The 22,671-nt window shown below is 45.8% G+C and overlaps 1 protein-coding gene across 3 annotated transcripts in view; it reads left to right on the forward strand.

The window, feature by feature from the left end:
* The first annotated feature begins 9,273 nt into the window (after nucleotides 1-9,273).
* The window catches only part of LOC137372944 (P-selectin-like), a 32,587-nt gene continuing 19,189 nt past the window's right edge, over nucleotides 9,274-22,671 (forward strand). For all 3 annotated transcript variants that reach the window (XM_068037481.1, XM_068037480.1, XM_068037482.1), the window contains exons 1-3: nucleotides 9,274-9,447; nucleotides 17,162-17,249; nucleotides 19,602-19,985. In XM_068037481.1, coding sequence (XP_067893582.1) covers nucleotides 9,445-9,447; nucleotides 17,162-17,249; nucleotides 19,602-19,985 — 475 coding nt within the window. In that variant the 5' untranslated portion in view covers nucleotides 9,274-9,444. The remainder of the gene's footprint in view (nucleotides 9,448-17,161; nucleotides 17,250-19,601; nucleotides 19,986-22,671) is intronic.

The raw sequence follows: 22,671 nt of genomic DNA on the forward strand, positions 1-22,671 counted from the left end.
TTGGAGATACGGTCCTGCCACCTGATGCCAAGTATTCTCCGGAGGCAGCGAAGATGGAATGAATTGAGACGTCGCTCTTGGCTGACATATGTTGTCCAGGCCTCGCTGCCATAGAGAAAGGTACTGAGGACACAGGCTTGATACACTCGGACTTTTGTGTTCCGTGTCAGTGCGCCATTTTCCCACACTCTCTTGGCCAGTCTGGACAAAGCAGTGGAAGCCTTTCCCATGCGCTTGTTGATTTCTGCATCTAGAGACAGGTTACTGGTGATAGTTGAGCCTTGGTAGGTGAACTCTTGAACCACTTCAAGAGTGAACCACTTCTAGATGAAGGGGTTGACTTATCAAGAATGGCTAAACAGGTTAGGCCTTTATTCATTAGAGTTTAGAAGAATGAGGGGTAAACTTATTGAAACATATAAGATTCTGAGGGGCTTGACAGGGTAGATGTTGAGAAGATGTTTCCACTAGTGGGAGAATGTCGAACTAGGGGACATAGTTACAGAATAAGGGGACACTCATTTAAAACTGAGATAGAACATAGAACATAGAACAGTACAGCACAGTACAGGCCCTTCGGCCCACGATGTTGTGCCGAACCTTTAACCTACTCTAAGATCAAACTAACTACCTACCCTTCATTCTACTATCATCCATGTACCTATCCAAGAGTCGCTTAAATGCCCCTAACGTATCTGCTTTTACTACCACCGCTGGCAGAGCATTCCACGCACCCACCACTCTCTGTGTAAAGAACCTACCTCTGACATCTCCCCGAAACCTTCCTCCAATCACCTTAAAATTATGCCCCCTGGTGATAGCCATTTCCACCCTGGGAAAAAGTCTCTGACTATCCACTCTATCTATGCCTCTCATCATCTTGTACCCCTCGAACAAGTCACTTCTCATCCTTCTTCGCTCCAATGAGAAAAGCCCTAGCTCCCTCAATCTTTCTTCGTAGGACATGCCCTCCAGTCCAGGCAGCATCCTGGTAAATCTCCTCTGCACCCTCTCTAAAGCTTCCACATCCTTCCTATAATGAAGCGACCAGAACTGAACACAATATTCCAAGTGTGGTCGAACCAGGGCCTTATAGAGCTGCAGCATAACCTCGCGGCTCTTAAACTCAATCCCCCTGTTAATGAAAGCCAACACACCATACGCCTTCTTAACAACCCTATCAACTTGGGTGGCAACTTTGAGCGATCTATGGACATGGACCCCAAGATCCCTCTGTTCCTCCACACTACCAAGAATCCTGTCTTTAAGCCTGTATTCCGCATTCATATTCGACCTTCCAAAATGAATCACTTCACACTTTTCCAGGTTGAACTCCATCTGCCACTTCTCAGCCCAGCTCTGCATCCTGTCAATGTCCCGTTGCAACCTACAACAGCCTTCCACACTATCCACAACTCCAGCAACCTTCGTGTCATTGGCAAACTTGCTAACCCAGCCTTCCACTTCCTCATCCAAGTCATTTATAAAAATCACAAAGAGCAGAGGTCCCAGAACAGATCCCTGTGGAACACCACTGGTCACCGAGCTCCATGCTGAATACTTTCCATCTACTACCACCCTCTGAGATCTATGGGCTAGCCAATTTTGTATCCAGACAGCCAACTTTCCCTGAATCCCATGCCTTCTTACTTTCTGAATGAGCCTACCGTGGGGAACCTTATCAAACGCCTTGCTAAAATCCATATATACCACATCTACTGCTCTTCCTTCATCAATGTGTTTTGTCACATCTTCAAAGAATTCAATAAGGCTTGTGAGGCATGACCTGCCCCTCACAATCAAATCTAATCAAACCATGCTTTTCCAAATAATCATAAATCCTGTCTCTCAGAATCCTCTCCAATAATTTGCCCACTACCGACGTAAGACTGACTGGTCTATAATTCCCAGGGTTATCCCTATTCCCTTTCTTGAACAAGGGAACAACATTTGCCACCCTCCAATCATCCAGTACTACTCCAGTGGACAGTGAAGACGCAAAGATCATCGCCAAAGGCGCAGCAATCTCTTCCCTCGCTTCCCGTAATATCCTTGGGTATATCCCGTCTGGCCCCGGGGACTTATCTGTCCTCAGATCATTCAAAATTTCCAGCACATTTCTTCTCTCAGAGGGTAATGTCTGGAATTCTCTACTGCAGAGATTTGTGGAGGCTAGATCACTGAAAGTATTTAAAGAGGAAGTAGATAGATTTTTGAAATAGTGGGGAGTTGAGGGCTATGAGTTGCTGGCACGGAAGAACAGTTGAGGTCTGGGGCAGATCAGCCATGATTTCATTGAATTGCGGGGCAGGCTTGAGGGGCTGAATGGCCTACCTCTGCTGCTATTTCTTATGTTCTTATGTTCTTATCCCAGATAGTTAATGTGATTACAGGCTGGTCTATTCATCAGATTTCTGTCCCTCATTGTTTCAGCTAACCTCAGAAATTAACATATCATTATCTGACAATGACCTCAGATGGGACACACAGCAAATTCTAGCAGCCACGTGAAACCTACCTCAGAGTGCCACAGATGTCATAGAGTTCTGACGAAGGGTCATCAACCTGAAACATTAACTGTTTCTCTCTCCACAGATGCTGAGTATTTCCAGCATTTTCTGTTTTCATTTTATCATAGACACCATTCTTCCACTGTGTTCAAGGGCCTCTTTTTTTAAAAACTTCACTATCTTTGCCCATTTTGCTCACCCCTGCCATTAGGTTCAGTCCCTCATCTGAGGTAGTATCCTACCTCTCCTAACTACATCCACCCCTGCACCTGGTGTTTCACTTGCACTCAGTTCAAATAAAACATACTCAAAAAGATCAACAGTAAAACAGAATTTTAAAACCATCCATAAATCTTTTAAATAATGTAACTTTAAAAAAAAATTATTGATGGTGACTCCATCTTTAAACACAAACTATCTTTGTACCTGTATGCCTAACAGACTTTCACAGATTATTAGCTAAAAAATTCTGAGGTTTTAACCAGAATGCTAAAGAACAACCAGGAAAGTACCTCTACTGTGGTGGTTCTACAGCTCTGTATCTGGAACGAATCTACATCATTAGTGTTGTTTTGGTGGCCTTTATAGGAGGAGCTATAAAACAGTTTGCTGTCATAGCTGCATCCTTGAAACCAGCTAGGTTTTCAGCACTTACTATGAATAAAGGATGCGATGGAAACAAAGTGGAAAGATTTCCTCCAGTTGCTTGTTCATCCTGTTAGGATCCATTTACAACTATGTTAAAATAGTGAGCATAGAAAACATTCAAAACTTTCTGTTATTGTTACACTTCCACTAAAAAAAACAGATGAAATCTTCGCCCCTCAGAAGCCAAGTTTTTAAAACCAAAGTTACTTATTTCTACTTACTTCTATAATGTGAAGCATTGATTATTCAATGTTTTAAATGACACCGTGTCACTTAATTGCTAATGATACCAGTGTATCACCCAAGTAAAAGGTTGTTCTAAATCAGGGTTGTCCAACCTTTTCGCATGGAGGGCCACATTACAATTTTTGTATTACATAGGGGGCCAGTGAGACAATTTCAGAAAGATAAAGGCATGAAAAATTTATCTTACTATTGATCAAAACAACAACAAATGTGCATTTTTGTGAAAAAGCTTTCAATGAGGAGATTAATTTATTGATTTGCTTTCTCATCACTATGTTGGACACTGATTTAGTGAAATACTGGCATTTTTTTGCTTGCACAAGTAGTCAATGTTTGCCCACATACTTGTTGTCGCAATGTGGATAGATGACTCCTCTGTCAGGAGTAATCCTGATTACTCTCTCTCCCTCTCTCTCTGTCTGTCTCTCCCTGCGTTTCCCCTCTCTTTGTTGTTCACCCCCACTACCTTGTATCGCTATCAATTGGTGTCCCTCGCACTCTGTGTCCCCCCCTCCTTCCCTCTCTGTCCTCTGACCCTCTCTTTCTCTGTCTCTCTGTCTCCCCTCTCTCTTTCTCTCTGTCCCACCCCCCTCTCTCTCTCTCTCTCTCCATTCCCCCTCTCTTTCTCTCTCACTCCCTCTGTCCCCCCTCCCCCTCTCTCTCTATCTCTCGGTCACTGTTCCCCCTCTCTCCCTGTCCCTCCCTCTCTCTCTCTCCCTCTCTCTGAACCCCACCTCTCTCTCTCTCTCTCTGTCCCCGCTATCTCTCTCTCTCTCTGTGTCCCCGCTATCTATCTCTCTCTGTCCCCCCAATCTCTCTCTCTCTCTGCCCCCCCATCGCACACTCTCTGTCTCTCCCCATCTCTCTCTCTCCCTCTGTCCCCCCATTTCTCTCTCTCTCTCTCTCTTTCTCTGTCCCCCCATCTCTCTCTCATTGTCCCCCCATCTCTCTCTCTCTCTCCCTCTCTCTGTCCCCCATCCCCCTTTCTCTCTCTCTCTCTGTCCCCCTCCTCTTCTCTCTCTCTCTGTCCCCCCTAACTCTCTCTCTGTCCCTCCATCTCTCCCTCTCTCCCTGTTCCCCCCATCTCTCACTCTCTCTCTCTCTGTCCCCCCCCCCCCATCTCTCACTCTCTCTCTCTCTGTCCCCCCCCCCCATCTCTCACTCTCTCTCTCTCTCTCTCTCTCTCTCTGTCCTCCCATCTCTTTCTCTCTCTCTTTCCCCATCTCTCTCTCTCTCTCTGTCCCCTCTCTCTCTCTCCCCCCTCTCTCTGTTGCCCCTCTCTCTCTCTCTGTCCCTCCACTCTCTGTCCCCCCTCCTCTCTCTCTGTCTGTCCTCCTCTCTCTCTCTCACTGTCCCCCCTCTCTCTCTGTCCCCCTCCCCTCTCTCTCAGAACCCCCTTTCTCTCTCTTTCGCTCTCTCTCTGTCTCCCCCTCCCTCTCTCTCTCTGCCCCCTCTCTCTCTGTCCCCCCACTCTCTCCCTGTCTCCCCTCTCTCTCTCTGTCCCCTTCGCTCCCCCTCTCTGTTCCCCTTTCTCCCTCTCTCTCTGTGCCCCCCTTCTCTGTCTCTGTCCCCCCTTCCTCTCTCTCTCTGTCTGTCTCTGACCCCCCTCCCCCCCTCTCTCTCTCTCTGTCCCCCCTCTCTATCTCTCGGTCGCTCTGTCCCCCTTCTCTCCCTGTCCCTCCCTCTCTCTCTCTTTCTCCCTCTGTCTCTGTCCCCCCATCTCTCTCTCTCTCTCTGTCCCCCCATCTCTCACTCTGTCCCCCCCAACTCTCTCTCTCTTTCCCCCATCTCTCTCTCTCTCTCTGTCCCCTCTCTCTCTCTGTGTCACCCCCCCCTCTCTCTATCCCCCCTACCCCCATCTCTCTCTGTCCCCCATCTCTCTCTCTCTGTCCCCCATCTCTCACTCTGTCCCCCCTAACTCTCTCTCTCTTTCCCCCATCTCTCTCTCTCTCTCTGTCCCCTCTCTCTCTCTCTGTCCCCCACCTCTCTCTGTCCCCCCTCCCCCACCTCTCTCTCCGCCATCTCTCTCTCTCTCTCTCTGTCCTCCCCATTTCTCACTCTCACTCTCTGTTCCCCACCCCATCTCTCACTCTCTCTCTCTCTCTGTCCCCCCATCTCTTTCTCTCTCTCTTTCCCCATCTCTCTCTCTCTCTCTCTGTCCCCTCTCTCTCTCTCCCCCCACTCTCTCCCTGTCTCCCCTCTCTCTCTCTTTGTCCCCTTCGCTCCCCCTCTCTGTTCCCCTTTCTCCCTCTCTCTCTGTGCCCCCCTTCTCTGTCTCTGTCCCCCCTCCTCTCTCTCTCTGTCTGTCTCTGACCCCCCTCCCCCCCTCTCTCTCTCTCTCTCTCTGTCCCCCCTCTCTATCTCTCGGTCGCTCTGTCCCCCTTCTCTCCCTGTCCCTCCCTCTCTCTCTCTTTCTCCCTCTGTCTCTGTCCCCCCATCTCTCTCTCTCTCTCTGTCCCCCCATCTCTCACTCTGTCCCCCCCAACTCTCTCTCTCTTTCCCCCATCTCTCTCTCTCTCTCTCTCTCTCTCTCTGTCCCTTCTCTCTCTCTCTGTCACCCCCCCTCTCTCTGTCTCCCCTACCCCCATCTCTCTCTCTGTCCCCCATCTCTCTCTCTGTCCCCCCATCTCTCACTCTTTCCCCCCTAACTCTCTCTCTCTTTCCCCCATCTCTCTCTCTCTCTCTGTCCCCTCTCTCTCGCTCTGTCCCCCACCTCTCGCTGTCCCCCCTCCCCCACCTCTCTCTGTCCCCCCTCCCCCCATCTCTCTCTCTGTCCCCCATCTCTCTCTCTCTCTGTGTCCTCCCCATCTCTCACTCTCACTCTCTCTGTTCCCCACCCCCATCTCTCTCTCTCGCTTTCCCCCTCTCTCTCTGTCCCCTCTCTCTCTCTCTTCTCTCTCTCTCTGTCCATCTCTCTGTCTCTCTCTGTCCCCCCACTCTCTCTCTGTCCCCCTCGCTCCCCCTTTCTGTTCCCCTCTCTCCCTCTCTCTCTGTCCCCCCTCTGTCTCTGTCCCCCCTCCCTTTCTCTCTCTCTGTCTGTCTCTGTCCCCCCTCTCTGTCTTTCTGTCTTTCTGTCTCTCTGTCTGTCCCTCCTCTCTCTGTCTCTCTGTCTGCACCCCCTTCTCTGTCCCCCTATCTTGCTCTCTCTATCCCCTCCCCCCTCTCTCTCTCTGTCTATGTCCCTTCCCCGCCTCTGTCTCTGTCCCCACTGTCTCTCTCTCTTTCTTTGTTCCCTCCCCCCTCCCTGTCTCTCTCTCTCTGTCTCCCACCCGTCTCTCTCTCTCTCTCTCTCTGTCTCTGTCCCCCCTCTCTCTATCTGTCTGTCTGTCCCCCCTTCCTTCCCTCCCCTCTCTGTCACTATCTGTCTGTCTCCCCCCTCTCCCTCTCTGTCTATCTGCCCCCCACTCCCATTGTCCCCCACCTCTCTCCCTGTCTGTCTGTCCCCTCCCCTCTCTCTCCCCTCCCACTGTCTGTCTGCCCCTCTCTCTGTCTGTCTGTTTCCCCCTCTCCTTCCCCCCTATCTCTGTCTGTCCCCCTACCTCTCTGTCTGTCCCCCTCGCTCCCTGCCTCTCTCTGTCTGTCTCCCCCACCCTCCCTCCCTCTCTCTCTGTCCCCCCCACTTTGTCTCCCAACCTCCCTCCCACTCCCATCTCTCTCTCTGTCCCCCTCCCATTCTCTCCCTACCCCTCTCCCTCTCTGTCTACCCCCCTCCCTCCCTCTCTCTCTCTCTCTGTCTCTGTCCCATCCTGTACCCTCCTCCCCCCCCTCTCTCTCTGTCTGTCTATCCACCCCCCCCCCTCCTCCCCCTCTCACTCTCTGTCTGTCTGTCCCCCATCCCTCTGGCTGTCTGTCCCCTCCCTTCCCATCTCTTGCCCTCTCTCTGTCTGTCTGTCTGTCCCCCGCTCTCTCTCTGTCTGTCTGTCCCCATGCTCTCCCTCACTCCCCCTCTCTGTGTCTGTCCCCCCCCCTCTGCATGTCTGTCTGTCCCCTCCTCCGTCCCTCTGTTTGTCTGTTTCCCCCCCCCTTTCCCCTCTGTCTGTCCCCCCTCTCGCCCCTCTGCCTGTCTGTCTGTCCTCCCCCCACCATCCCTCCCTTTCTCTGTCTTTCCCCCCTCTCTGTACTCTCTCTCTTTGTCTGTCTGTCCCCCTCCCTCTCTCTCTCCCTTTGTCTGTCCCCCCCACTCCCTCCCTCTCACTCTGTCTGTCCACCACACTCCTCTCTCCCTCTGTCTGTCTGTCCCCACCTACCTCTCCCTCCCTCCCCGTCTGTCTGTCCACCCCTTCGTCCCTCCCTCCCTCTCTCTCTGTCCACCCCCCATGCTCACTCCCCGTCTGTCTGTGCCCCCACCCAGTCAGTCTTGCCCCCCCCCTCCCTCCCTGTCTGTCCCTCCCCCTCCCCCTCCCTCTCTCCCTCCCTCTCTGTCTGTCCCCTCCTCTCTCTCCCACTCCCTCTCTCCCTCCCCCACCCCCCCGGTGTCTGTCCTGCCCCTCTCCTTAACTCTCTGTCTGCAACCCCCCCTGCCTTCTCTCTCTGTCTCTGTTTCCTAGCCCCACACTCTCTGACAGTTGTAAGGAATGGGAGCGCTCAGCACAGCAGTTTTGTTGTTGTCAGTTTTTTTTAAAAATTGCGCTGTCAGTTTCACAGCTTGAAGCAGGAACAGCTTTTTTGTAACTCTGGTGGGTTCTGAATATTTTTTTAAAAACCTGCCGGAAAACCCCGAATCTGTCCGAAGTTCAGAAACCGCTGTTCCCGATGTTAGTAGCTTTCAGCAATAAATCTGACAGCACAATGTTTTAAAAAGCCAGTCTAAAAGAAGAAGTCAATGGAAAATTTCTTATCTCTGAAATACATCCACGGGGTGAATGGAAGCCTTTGGCGGGCAAGATTCTGTTCCACAGGTCATATGTTGGACAGCCCTGTTCCAAATGCTAATGCTAATCTCGGCATAAAAGTTCTGCTGGGGATCCCCAATCTCCCACCATAACTTTGGCTGTAGATTGGTGAATAATCTGAGGAAACAGCTTACAGTGAGAGCAATATAGGAATGCTCCATAATTTAAATAATTTGATTGGACATGAAACAAAAACCAGTTGCTAGAATCTGAATTTCTTGATAATGCATCAGTCGTGTTATGAACAGTTATTCTGTAATAGGATGGTCAGTCTGTTGTGGAAGACACATACACGAAATGCGTGGTCTATATCTGTCAGCTGCATTAAAACTTTGTTCAAGTATAACTAGGGCAGGTGGTATAAGAGTTAATCATGTTGCAATATCCCATGTTACTTACAATGATTAGAATGACCGCCCACTTCTTTGGCAGATTTTCTCTACCATTATCAAGTGTTTAATTGTTGAAATAAATCATTATATGTAATGCCAGCTAAAAGAACATTAAAGCCAAGTCTCCTCTTTTCCAATTGTGTGAAAAAAATTACAAACACTTGGAAAATTCCATTCATAGTTTCACAGTGGTCCTCTCTTCTAACATTCACAACAGCTTTTAACAAAATCATTAATGTATTTTTTGATCAATCAACAATTTTTTTAAAATCTAGAATTGATCCTTGTTCAATCCTATTTTTAATTAGACAGAGCTAACTGACACACATCCCTTCTGATTCAATATATGTATATAATCTCATCAATTTACGAAGAAGATGCCCTTTTTCCAAGGACATATTGTGCGTAAGTGGATGGGTGAGGTGAGTGAAGACTGCTTGTCTTTCCATTACATAAAGGTGAGCCTGGATTGTTCAATACTTATAGAGGCACTTGGATAGATGTTTCTGTGGGTTTCATTTTTCACAAAGTTTTTTTGGCAAGCATTGCAGGAAGCATGTTGATCAGTGAATAAAGAGTAAGGGGTGGATACACAGGTGTGGCCTGGGCTGAGGCATTTGCTTTGTAAATAGGCACAGTTCTGAAATGAGTTCCTGCTACTGACAGAAGAAAGAAAAGCTTCATAAATAAAGCAAAAGATTGGTGAGGATAAAACTGGCGTGAAAAAGGGAGCGCCAAAATAAGAATATTCCTGAAATGGTAGGTTACGGTAATTTTATTCTATTTTAGTGGAACTTTATTTAAAGATCCTGAAAAAACAGCAGAAACTGAAAGAAATCAGAAAAATTAAATACTTTAGAGAAATAAAATACCTAAAAATTACAACAAGGAAACGTGCATTTGGTCCAACCAGTCTGTGAACTGTCAAAAAGGCTAGTTTCATCATGAATAGTAATGCTGTATAAGGAAAAATAGATAGTTGTAAACATTGTGTTTGGTTGAAACCTAGTTAAAATTTGTTAAGCTACAGCAGGCACTATTTTCACAAAAGTGTTGCATATCAATATTGGGTCATCTCACAGAATTACTGCTAGTTCATGAACCGTGGTTACTGCTCTTAGAAAGGGAGCTGGAAGTGGGCAGGATGAATTAAAGAGAGGTTATACAGTTGTACTTGTTTGCTGGCTTATTGTGGTTCAGCATAGAAAATACTGGAAGAAAGAAATTAGACAGATTTGCCTGGAAATAAAGAGGGTAATAAGACAAAAGAAGTCAACAGTTAAAGCAAAAGTGCCAACACCATTGATATGACAAGACAACCATAAGTTAGTCGATACTGCACTGTCACTGGTGTATGAACTATTATTCTATAATGTGACATGCAGTCTGCTTTAAAGACGCAAATTGAAACTCACACTCCCTAGGCTACATAAAAATTGGATCGTAAGTTGACTGAAAATTGAGCAATAAAGGATAGTAATCAGGAAGGGTAGTCTTATTTCTAATTGCTGTGATCAGTGAATATCAGTCCTGAGACCCCTGTGAAAAGAAAGACCTGAATTTATGCAGCACTTTTCACGACCGCAGGATGTCCCAAAGTGCTTTACAGCCGATGAAGTAGTTTTTAAAGTGTAGTCACTGTTGTAATGTAGTAAACGCAGCAGCCAATTTCCACACAGCATGCTCCACAAACAGTAATGCAATAATGACCAGATAGTTTTTTAAAGTGATATTGGTTCGTATTTATAATTGATTTTTGGTGGGGGAAGTGGCTCATACAGAGCCACCTACAGATCATACTAAGTTGTATTAGCAGAACAGATGTTAGAGAGTGAGATAACAACTGAACAGATGGCATTTAAAATTAGGAAATGTGAGGTAATACACACTGATATCAAAAATAATAAGCATAGTTACATGGTTAATAGAGGAGTGGAATTGAAAAGCAGAGAGGTTATGTTAAACTTGTATAGAACCTTTGTGAGACCACATTTGGAGTATTGTAAACAGTCTGATCTCCATATTAAAAAGAATATGCAGACATGGAGTCGGTGCAAAAATGGTTTGCAAGAATGATGCAGAATTGAAAGATTGTACCTATCAGGGAAGATTGAACAGGCTAGGGCCCTTTTCTCTAGAAAAGGGAAGACTGAGGGATGACCTGACAGAGGTCTTCAAGATTATGAAAGGGATTGATAGAGTAGACAGAGAGATTTTACCATCCCCCTGACGTCAGGGATCATGGCGGGGGGCCTGGAAAATGCCTCCGGGAGAGGCCCGCCATGGACCTCAATGCCGGGGATGACCCGCCCCATATTACCATCGGCAGTGAGGCCTCGTGGCAGCCCCCTCACCGCTCGGCGATGAGAGTAGGATTTAAATGTGTTAATGAATTAATTACCTACCTGCTCCCGTTGGCCATCCTGCTGCCATATTCCGGCCGGTTGCCGGGACTCCCGCGCCTTCGGATCTCCGACCAGAAATGCGATGCGGGACACTGGTGGGGGGGTGGATGGGAAGTAAGTTTTCAGGGCGGGGTGGGGAGGGGGAGCAGGGAAAACCATTGCGATTAGTGGAGGGGATGGTGGGAATAAGATTTGGGGGGGGGGTGGTGGGCAGGGGAAGGTCAGGATAGCAAGGTAAGTTTTTTGGGGGGGGTGGTGGAAGAGGGCTATTCATTAAAGTGTTCAGTCATTGGGGGGTGGGAGAGGGGCTTGAATCATTTCTAAAATTTTTCAAATGAAATTTTTAATGACTGTTCCCTTAAAAATGTAAGTTAAATGGAAGGGCTTGAAGTTCATTAAAAATGGCGCCGGTGTCTGCACAGTGTTGCGGACGCCATTGCCGGGGACAGAGCACCCACCCCCTCCATGTCATCGGGGACGGGGGGCAGTCTGCCCGTCCATGTAAATGAGCCGTCGCACGAAATATTGTGGTGGCTCTGCGGAGTACGTCACGTTCATGCGCTCCGCCGCTTTTGAAGCCCGTTGCCGAAAGCGAACAATTCAGCCTAATGTTTCAATTTATAGACGAGACCAAAACTAGAGGCCATAAACATAAGATCATCGCAAATAAATCCAAGAGAAAATTCAAGAGAAACTTCTTTGCCCAGAACTCACGACCACAAGGAGTAGTTGAGGCAAATAGCGTAGACGTACTTGAGGGAAAGATAGATAAGCACATGAGGAAAAAAGGAATAGAAAGGTATGTTGATGAGATTAGATGAGAAAGGGTGAGAGGAGGCTCTTGTGGAGCAAAAACACAAGCGTGACCTGTTGGGCACTATGGCCTGTTTCTGTGCTGTGAATATTTTGTAATACTTTAGAAAAGGAGGGGTATGTAATTACATAAAGTGAATCAGGAAAAAATAGTTATGTGGTAGTTTGTTAATTATTTTCATGGTGTTAGGGCAGCAGTTGGAAAGGTTATCCAATCAAACATTAAATATAAACTCAAACCATGACATTGGTAATAAACCATTTATGAACTTTCATATGCAAAGCATCCAAAGTGATTCTTATACTTACAAAAAAATGGCAGACGATTCAAAGAATACAAGAATAGTTCCAGGTTTTAGATCATCCAGACAGGGCAAGAAAACAAAATCAATGCACATTAAAACAAAGCTTTGGCAGTGGGGGCGGTGAGGGGTGCAACTATAATTCAAGGAGAATCATGTTTTTGAAATTAAATGAACGGAATGTATAAGTAAAAAAAAAAGGCTGGCATTTATATTGTGCTTTTTGCAACCACCAGATGTTTCAAAGTGCTTTACAGCCAATAACGTAGTTTTTGAAGACTAGTTACTGTTGTAATGTAGGAAACATGGAAGCTAATTGATGCACAAAAAGCTCCCACAAACAACAATGTGATAATGACCAGATAATCTGTTTTCGTGATGTTGACTGAGGGATAAATATTGGCCAGAATAACAGGAAACCTCCCCTACACTTCCTTAAAATAGTACCATGGGATCTTTTATATCCTCCCAAGCAAACAGATGGGGCCTCAGTTTAATATCTCATCCAAAAGATGGCACCTCCAACAGTGCAGCATTCCTTCAGTTCAGCACTGGAGTGTCAGCCTTGATTTTTGTGCTCAAGCCCTGAAGTGGGACTTGCACTGAAAACATTGTGACTCAGGGGTGAGCCAACTGAGCCACAGCTGACACACAAATAGGGCTGAATTTTATTAGCCCTCTCGGGACAGGCAGGGTGGTGTGGGGTACATAAAACCGTGAGGGAAGGCGGGGGGTGGAGTGCCCGTCACCTTCCCAAATGCCATTGCATTTTGTCAGGGGCAGGGATGGCCAAGGAGGCCCTTCAGTGGCCCGTTAATGGCTACTTAAGGGCCTTTACATGCTGCTGCAGTTGGTGGGAGACCCACTACATGGGGTGGTTGCCCAATAAAACCAAGCGGCCTCCCTGTGGGGGTGGGGTGGGCCCTCCTGCTTGGGCAATCTGTAGCCCAAGGAGGGCTCACAGAGGGTCCCCAGGAGCAAAGGCCACCCATGCACCAACACACACCCCCATGCCTTCAACAACCTCCCCCCCCCACCCCACCACGCATCCCCCACCCCGCAATCCCTGCCTGGCTGGCCCCAGTGAGCCCGCTGCCAATTACCTGCAGTCCAAGACTCCATGGCTGCTCCTGATCCCAGGCCTACTGCAGCACCAGGAGTCGCCACCACTCAGTTAACTGCCTGATTGCTGTTAAATGAGGCTGTGGCATCCCTCAGAACGGTTGAGGCAGGATTCCCCTCGCCTTTCTAGCCTGGCATTGGGCTTCCCTCACCTTTGTAAAATCCAGCCCATAGAGTGCTATGTTGTACATAATTAGGATAGAATCACCAGAGGACATTATATAACCTGACGCCATGTTAACATCACTATAAAATTAATTTCTTTATAGCTATGAGTTGAAATTGTTCTGTAAATATTAATGAATGCATTAAGAACATAGAACATAGAACATAGAACAGTACAGCACAGTACAGGCCCTTCGGCCCACGATGTTGTGCCGAACCTTTAACCTACTCTAAGATCAAACTAACTACCTACCCTTCATTCTATTATCATCCATGAGTCCCTTAAATGCCCCTAATGTATCTGCTTCTACTACCACAGCTGGCAGTGCATTCCACGCACCCACCACTCTCTGTGCAAAGAACCTACCTCTGACATCTCCCCGAAACCTTCCTCCAATCACCTTAAAATTATGCCCCCTGGTGATAGCCCTTTCCACCCTGGGAAAAAGTCTCTGGCTATCCACTCTATCTATGTCTCTCATCATCTTGTACACCTCTATCAAGTCACCTCTCATCCTTCTTCGCTCCAATGAGAAAAGCCCTAGCTCCCTCAATCTTTCTTCGTAGGACATGCCCTCCAGTCCAGGCAGCATCCTGGTAAATCTCCTCTGCACCCTCTCTAAAGCTTCCACATCCTTCCTATAATGAGGCGACCAGAACTGAACACAATATTCCAAGTGTGGTCGACCCAGGGCCTTATAGAGCTGCAGCATAACCTCGCGGCTCTTAAACTCAATCCCCCTGTTAATGAAAGCCAACACACCATACGCCTTCTTAACAATCCTATCAACTTGGGTGGCAACTTTGAGCGATCTATGGACATGGACCCCAAGATACCTCTGTTCCTCCACACTACCAAGAAACCTGTCTTTAAGCCTGTATTCCGCATTCAAATTCGACCTTCCAAAATGAATCACTTCACACTTTTCCAGGTTGAACTCCATCTGCCACTTCTCAGCCCAGCTCTGCATCCTGTCAATGTCCCATTGCAACCTACAACAGCCTTCCACACTATCCACAACTCCAGCAACCTTCGTGTCATCGGCTCTCTTCCCTCGCTTCCTGTAATATCCTTGGGTATATCCCGTCTGGCCCCGGGGACTTATCTGTCCTCATATCATTCAAAATTTCCAGCACATCTTCCCTCTTAACCTCAACCTGTTTGAGCATATCAGCCTGTTCCACGCTGTCCTCACAAACGACCAGGTCCCTCTCACTCGTGAATACTGAAGCAAAGTATTCATTTAGGACCTCCCCTACCTCCTCCGACTCCAGGCACAAGTTCCCTCCACTATCCCTGATTGACCCTACCCTCACTCTGGCCATCCTCTTGTTCCTCACATAAGTGTAGAACGCCTTGGGATTTTCCTTAATCCTGCCCACCAAGACTTTTTCATGTCCCCTTCTAGCTCTCCTAAGTCCATTCTTCAGTTCCTTCCTGGCTACCTTGTAACCCTCTAGAGCCCTGTCTGATCCTTGCTTCCTCAACCTTAAGTAAGCTTCCTTCTTCCTCTTGACTAGCTGTTCCACATCTCTTGTCATCCAAGGTTCCTTCACCCTACCATTCCTTCCCTGCCTCATCGGGGCAAACCTATCCAGCAGTCGCAGCAAGTGCTCCCTAAACAACCTCCACATTTCTGTCGTGCATTTCCCTGAGAACATCTGTTTCCAATTTATGCTCCCCAGTTCCTGCCTAATAGCATTGTAATTCCCCCTCCCCCAATTAAATATTTTCCCATCCCGTCTGCTCCTGTCCCTCTCCATGACTATAGTAAAGGTCAGGGAGTTGTGATCACTATCACCGAAATGCTCTCCCACCGATAGATCTGCCACCTGGCCTGGTTCGTTGCCAAGCACCAAATCCAACATAGCCTCCCCTCTCGTTGGCCTATCTACATATTGAGTCAGGAAACCTTCCTGGACACACCTGACAAAACTGCTCCATCCAAACTATTTGCACTAAGGATGTTCCAATCAATATTAGGGAAGTTGAAGTCACCCATGACAACAACCCTGTTACTTCTGCACCTTTCCAAAATCTGCCTCCCAATCTGTTCCTCCATGTCTCTGTTGCTATTGGGGGGTCTATAGAAAACTCCCAATAAAGTGACTGCTCCTTTCCTGTTTCTGACTTCCACCCATAATGACTCAGTAGACAAACCCTCCTCGACGACCTCCCTTTCTGCAGCTGTGATACTATCCCTGATTAGCAATGCCACTCCCCCACCTCTTTTACCTCCCTCCCTATTCCTTTTGAAACATCTAAACCCCGGAACATCCAACATCCATTCCTGCCCCTGTGATATCCACGTCTCCGTAATGGCCACAACATCGTAGCTCCAAGTACTGATCCATGCTCTAAGTTCATCACCCTTATTCCTGACACTTCTTGCGTTAAAATAGACACACTTCAACCCATCATACTGGCTGCAGCTTTGCCCTGACAACTGTCTAACCTTCCTCACAGACTCTCTGCACTTGGTATCTGCCTGTTCAACAGCTACCCCATCCACTGATCCATAGCTCCGGTTCCCAACCCCCTGCCAAACCAGTTTAAACCCTCCCGAAGAGCTCTAGCAAACCTCCCGCCCAGGATATTGGTGCCCCTCCAGTTCAGATGCAACCCGTCCTTCTTGTACAGGTCCCACCTTCCCCAGAAGGTATCCCAATGATCTACATATCTGAATCCCTCCCTCCTGCACCAGTTCTGTAGCCACGTGTTCAGCTGCACTCGCTCCCTGTTTCTAGCCTCACTAGCACGTGACACAGGTAACAATCCTGAGAATACTACTCTGCTCGTCCTGCCTTTCAGCTTCCAATCTAACTCCCTATATTAGCTTTTCAGGTCCTCATCCCTTTTCCTAGCTATGTCATTGGTACCGATATGTACCACGACTTCTGGCTGCTCCCCCTCCCCCTTAAGAATCCTGTCGACTCGATCCGAGACATCCCTGACCCTGGCACCCGGGAGACAACATACCATCCGGACTTTGGTATGAAATTTTATTTAACATAAATGGGTTAAAGTCTGTAAAGATAGTGAACAAAGGAATTATATACAAAGACATTGACATATTAGCAACATCACAAACCTCAATTTGAAATTATTAGATTCATGCAGTAGATAAGCACCTTGTAAATATTAACTCAGTGGATGCATTCAAAGGGAATTGGGTCAACAAACGGTAAAAACTCGTGGTTCGGTGCAGGAGGGGGAAATGTTCACCCATTTTATAGCATAGGCAGACTCCATTGCATCTTTTTAAGGAAAAATTGAATAAATACTGAAAGCTAAGGAAAATAAAGTATGACTCTATGACTCTATAAAGTGGATCGGGGAGCATGGGGCAAACTGATCAGTTTTGGATTGCCAGTACGAACACGATGGGCTGACACCCTTCTGTGTACAAACTCTGATTCTGTGAAAAAGAGAGAGGGGAATGGTGGAGGATGGTGCATAATCATGACATGGACAGTGGGACAGTCATTAAAAATTGCACAAATGTTGAAATTTTAAAAATAATTTTTAAAAATTACTTGAAGGCTTGAAATGGCTGAAACTACATGCACATATTCAATGTGTATACATTCTGTAATTTTATATTTACATTGTACATATTCATTACATGGAAGAATATAATATAATTCTTGGTTTTCTTTCAACAGGGTGTTTGTGTGGAAATCCGTGCTCGACAAAAGCATCATCAGATTCAGAAGGGTGTTGCTCACTTTTGGCTTTTAGTTCTGTTCTGCGGTAAGGTTTTCTTCTGCTTGTCCGTAAAGATTTTATTGCTGGTATAAGAACACATCATGCTTTAGGAACAGGAAAAAGCCTGTAAACATCAACAAAAGACCCTTTGGTTAAGATCAGCTTCACCTTACCCACCTTCTCATCTTACCAACCTTTTCATCTTACCACATCCTGCAACCCCTTACCTCTGTGTAAGTGCATCTAATTGCTTTTTGACAGAAGCAAAATGCTGCAGATGCAGTGGAAATCTGAAATAAAAACAGAAATTGATGCAAGGTCATGTAGCATCTGTGGAGAGTGAAACAGGGATATTGTTTCAGGTCCATGACCTTTCATCAGAACTGGAAAAAATTAGGAACATAGGACCAGGAGGAGGCCATTCAGCCTGTCGAACCTGCTCCACCATTCAATTAGATCATGGCTGATCATCGACTTCCATGCCACTTTCCCATGCTATCCCCATATCCTTTGATGTCATTAGTCTCCAGAAATCTATCGATTTCTGTCTTGAACATGCTCAATGATTGAGCTTCCATGCCCTCTGGTGTAGAGAATTCCAAAGATTCACTATCCTCTGATTGAAAAAATTCCTCATTTCAATCATAAATGGCCTACCCCTTATTCTGAGACTATGTTCCCTGGTTCCAAATTCACCAGCCAGGGGAAACTCTAGCGAATACAGATCCAGTTTTGTCACTCTCTCTTCATAAGACAATCCTGCCATCCCAGGGATTAGTCTGGTGAACCTCCGTTGCACTCCCTCGATGGCAAGATAAGAATACAAAAACTGTACCCAATACTCCAGGTGCAGTCTCACCAAGGCTTTATACAATTGCAGCAAGACTTCTTTACTTCTGGACTCAAATCCCCTTACACTGAAGACCAACATACCATTTGCCTTCCTAATTGATTGTTGCACCTGCATGACTCATGAACAAGGACACCCAGGTCCCTTTGGACACCAACACTTCCCAACCTCTCACCGTTTAAGAAATATTTTTTGTTTTTTCTACCAAAGTGGATAACTTCACATTTATTCACATTATATTCCATCTGCCATGCTCATGCCCATTCACCATGCATCTTCCTCACAACTTACATTCCCACCTAGTTTTGTGTCATCAGCAAATTTGGAAATATTACAATTATTCCCCACATCCAAATCACTTATATAGATTGTGAACAGCTGTGGCCGCAGCACAGGTCCTTGCGGTACCCCACTAGTCACAGCCTGCCATCCTGAGAATGACCCATTTATTCCCACTCTCTGCTTTCGGTCTGTTAATTAATTCTCCATCCATACCAATATATTACCCCCAATCCCATACACTTTAATTTTGTTTGCTAACCTCCTGAGTGGGAACTTATTAAAAGCCTTCTGAAAATCCAATACACCACATCTGCTGGTTCTCCTTTATCTCTGCTACAAGTAACATCCTCAAAAAGGTTTGTCAGAGATGTAGAGATGTAACATGCATCTAACTGAACCAAAGCAGTGAAGATAGCCACATGCAGGCTCAGTTCTCACAGCCTTTTTGTCCAGCTTGGCCCACACTCTGCCTCTTTCATTGATCCTGGCTCTGACTCAGGACTTGCTTCTCTGCCTCATGCATCCCAATTTTTTTAACCCTGATACAGTTATCACTTAGCTCCTCTGCCTGACCCCAATCCAGCTTCTCTGCTCAAGCTAACCTTTAACATTCTGCCCTCCCCACTCTAGGAAAAGAAAGAAACTGCAATAACTGCAGTTTTACTATATTTTTCAAATTACAGAATTGACCCTGGCCACTTGGAATCTGTATTGTACTGATTTTCTTTTCCTTGACTTGCTCAGACTTCAGGGAAACTCTACAGAGAAGCAGAGGAAATGACAGAGGTGTCAGGCTAGACTATTGGGTGAGAGTCAGAGAGATTGGCTGAGGGTTTGGTCAGACAATGGTGTCAGTTCAACATGGACATGAATTGGATCCAATTTTAAACAAGTCTCAATAACTCAGAAGTGTTGAAGTTTAAAGTGAAGTTATGTTAAGCACAATTATTAGGTTTGAAATTAGCTTGTGTTATATTTAATTCATGAACAATAGAAGTTTTCAAAACTGCAATTGCTGGAAATCTAAAATGAAAACGGAACATGTTGGAAATGTTCCTCTTGGACAATCTGTCAGTTTTCAGTTCTGAGGAAGGGACCCTGAAACTGAGAGATTGTCCAACAATTCCCTTTCAGCTTTTAATTCTAAAGGGGGTCCTTACAATTAAAACATTAACCTATCTTTTCACTTTACAGATGCTGGTGAATCTCTTTGTACTTGTAGCACTTTTCTGTTTTTATTACAAGAAAGTTTATTGTCTTCACAGAACTACCAATTTGGGAAGGAGTCCATAGCTGGAACTATAACTATTCAACAGAAGAGATGACTTGGCCAGCTGCCAGAAACTATTGCCAAGAGTTCTTCACTGACCTGGTTGCAATTCAGAACCATGACGAAATTAATTACCTGAATAATAGATTACCAAAAAGTAAAACTTACTACTGGATTGGAATAAGAAAGATTCATAATGTTTGGACCTGGGTTGGAACTAACAAATCATTGGATAAAGAAGCAGAAAACTGGGCTACAGGTGAACCAACTGATGGAGAAGAAGATTGTGTAGAAATTTATATAAAGAGAGCGAGCGATGCGGGAATGTGGAATAATGATCCCTGTCTAAAAAGATCGAAACGAGCATTATGCTATTTAGGTAAGTTTTTTTTTAACCATGTTTTCATAGAATATATTTGGTGGATGGGGGCGGGGTGGGGGGGATGGTGGTGGTAGGAGTTATTTTTAAAAGTTTGGTTTTTAAAACAATATGTATTCACAAGTTTTTTTTAATATAAAGGCACTGAGAGAATAGAAAAATGAAGTGCTAATGAGCTATGTTTTAAGCTATGCTGTCTCTGCATAGTCTATACATAATTAGCAATTCATTGACCTCCCTCAGCAAATGAACTCACGTGCACTGAGTTAGAAAGTCTCTGGTCCATTCTGATTGTGAACAGAGGGCAAGAAGAAAAAAAAAGATACAGGCAAAAGCTAGAAAGCCAGTCAGTTTTAAGCAGACATTTACCAAAAAGGTAAATTTGTTGAAAATACATATCTGAATGTGGAAGAGGCACAAGACTATTCCTTCCTGCACCACTGCAGTGCTTAAGACTGTGGCCAGCTCTCGCTTGAGGTCTTCCCGATCTCACAACCCTCCAAATCACTTCCCCAACTTCCTAATCGCACCCTCCCTCCCAATCATTTTCCTCTTCTCCCAAACACTTCCCTTCACCTTATCAACACCTTATCAATTTGCGGTCTAAGTTGCTTGTGTGCAAAGTGCTATGATCCCCGTGGAGATCAACAAACCAAAACAACCTAATTTACCAAACAACCCCCATAAAAAAAGAAATGAACAAGATTTCATTTTTTTAACTTTTACTTTTAACAATCAAACCAAAATCAATATAAGTTAAACATGAATTAACAGACAGATCACAGTCAATATATATATTACAAATTGCACATTAATTATCAGATACAATAAAGATAGATCTCATGGATTTACTGCACAGTCCACTCAGTATATATGACACCAATTACAGCCACAAAGTTCTTCAAAGTTCTGAACTTCCTCAGGTAGATCTCCAGCTCCTTTCTTCAAAGATGTAGCACCAATTTTCATCAGACAGCAGTTCCCCTTCAACCCGAACTCCAGGGGTATGATCTTCACCCAAAACAGTGAACATCTCCAGAACCTCCTCAGCTCTGCTCAAGACAGTATTGATGGCATGGATCCACCAGTATTACCTTCATCCGAGCACTTAGTGAAAACCCTATGCAGTGTATGGCCAGGTCTGGTTAATCAGTTACTTTAAGGAACAGAAAACAGCTGCAGCAACTTGTATTACCTATATCCAGCTCCTGGATCCAGCTTTCATGTTCTTCAGCTTGCCAGCACTCCAATCCTGAATGATCTGAGATTGGATGGCTCTGTGCCCTTTTAATCTGGTTTCAACCAGTTTCTGTTTCCCCAGAAACCTGAAGTTTTAGTTGTAGTTTCTGTTTCAGTTTCAGTTTTAATTTCTTTTTCGGTAAGGGTCCATCTCAGAAAAAAGAAAACAAGCTTTGCAACCAGGGTCAGTGCATCTAACAGAATATTCAACAAGTTATCTGTTCAGACAACAGTTCACACATGCCCTCCAATGGTCCCCAAACTATGGATTCCATCACAATAGTGACATTTACTACCACTTCAGGTGGGAGGTTGTTGATTAATTTATGTTTGATTGGTTTATGTCTTCATGTGCAGCTACTTGAGTGGAGGCTGTAAGCAATGTTTGCTTAGCACTTGACCATTTGATAAATGTCTGCACCATGCTGGATTGACTGGCAGGTCATATTGGTGGGGAGGAGTTGAAGACAGGAGCTTCAACTCAACTGAGTTTCTAAACTCCATTATTACCAAGCAGGCGGTCCAGTCATCTATCCACGGCAGGGGAATCAGATCAAGTGTCTGTTGGTTCATCTGGTCCACCTTCTGATTACATGTGTCCTCTTAGCTATAGGTGGTGACCAGAGACAAGAAAATGGAAAGGGGGAATTTATAGGTAGAAAAAGATTCACAAAAGAAATGGGTGTTGAGTAGAGCCAACCGACATTTCACTTAAGACCAACATCAAGATTTATTTTTGATGACTTCTGCACATAATCGCTTCAATTTTCTTTCCTCCCAGCAGTTTTCCTCCCATCTTATTTCTCCTTAATATGTTGAGTCCTCACAGGAATAATGCACGGTAGGCACCAATTATCCTTGCCACTTCAAATAAGTGGGCATTCTCCACATGTCAGCCTTGCCAGTGAGTGTTGGACGGTCACATGAGCATGGGGCCATGACAGCTGAGGCTCATCATGTCCTCACCCAATGTTTTCACACATACACTTTCAGAATGTGTCACTGACTCTAATAATCAGCAGCAGGAACACAGGGTGATTTTTCCCAACCCTAGATAAAGGTCATTAGGAACAACTGTAATGCCACCACCAATTTCTTGACAGATCAGTTACTAAACATAGACTGGGAATTTAAAAAAAAATTATTTTGTGGGATGTGGGCATCGCTGGCCATGCCAGCATTTATTGCCCATCCCTAATTGCCCTTGAGAAGGTGGTGGTGAGCTGCCTTCTTGAACTACTGCAGTCCATGTGGAGTAGGTACACTCACAGTGCTGTTAGGAAGGGAGTTCCAGGATTTTGACCTAGCGACAGTGATATCGTTCCAAGTCAGGATGGTGTGTGGCTCGGATGGGAACTTGCAGGTGGTGTTCCCATGCATCTGCTGCCCTTGTCCTTCTAGGCAGTAGAGGTCGCAGGTCTGAACATGTGAATTATCTGGTCTGCAC

Source organism: Heterodontus francisci, chromosome 8 (assembly GCF_036365525.1).
Source record: "Heterodontus francisci isolate sHetFra1 chromosome 8, sHetFra1.hap1, whole genome shotgun sequence".
Classification (NCBI taxonomy): domain Eukaryota; kingdom Metazoa; phylum Chordata; class Chondrichthyes; order Heterodontiformes; family Heterodontidae; genus Heterodontus; species Heterodontus francisci.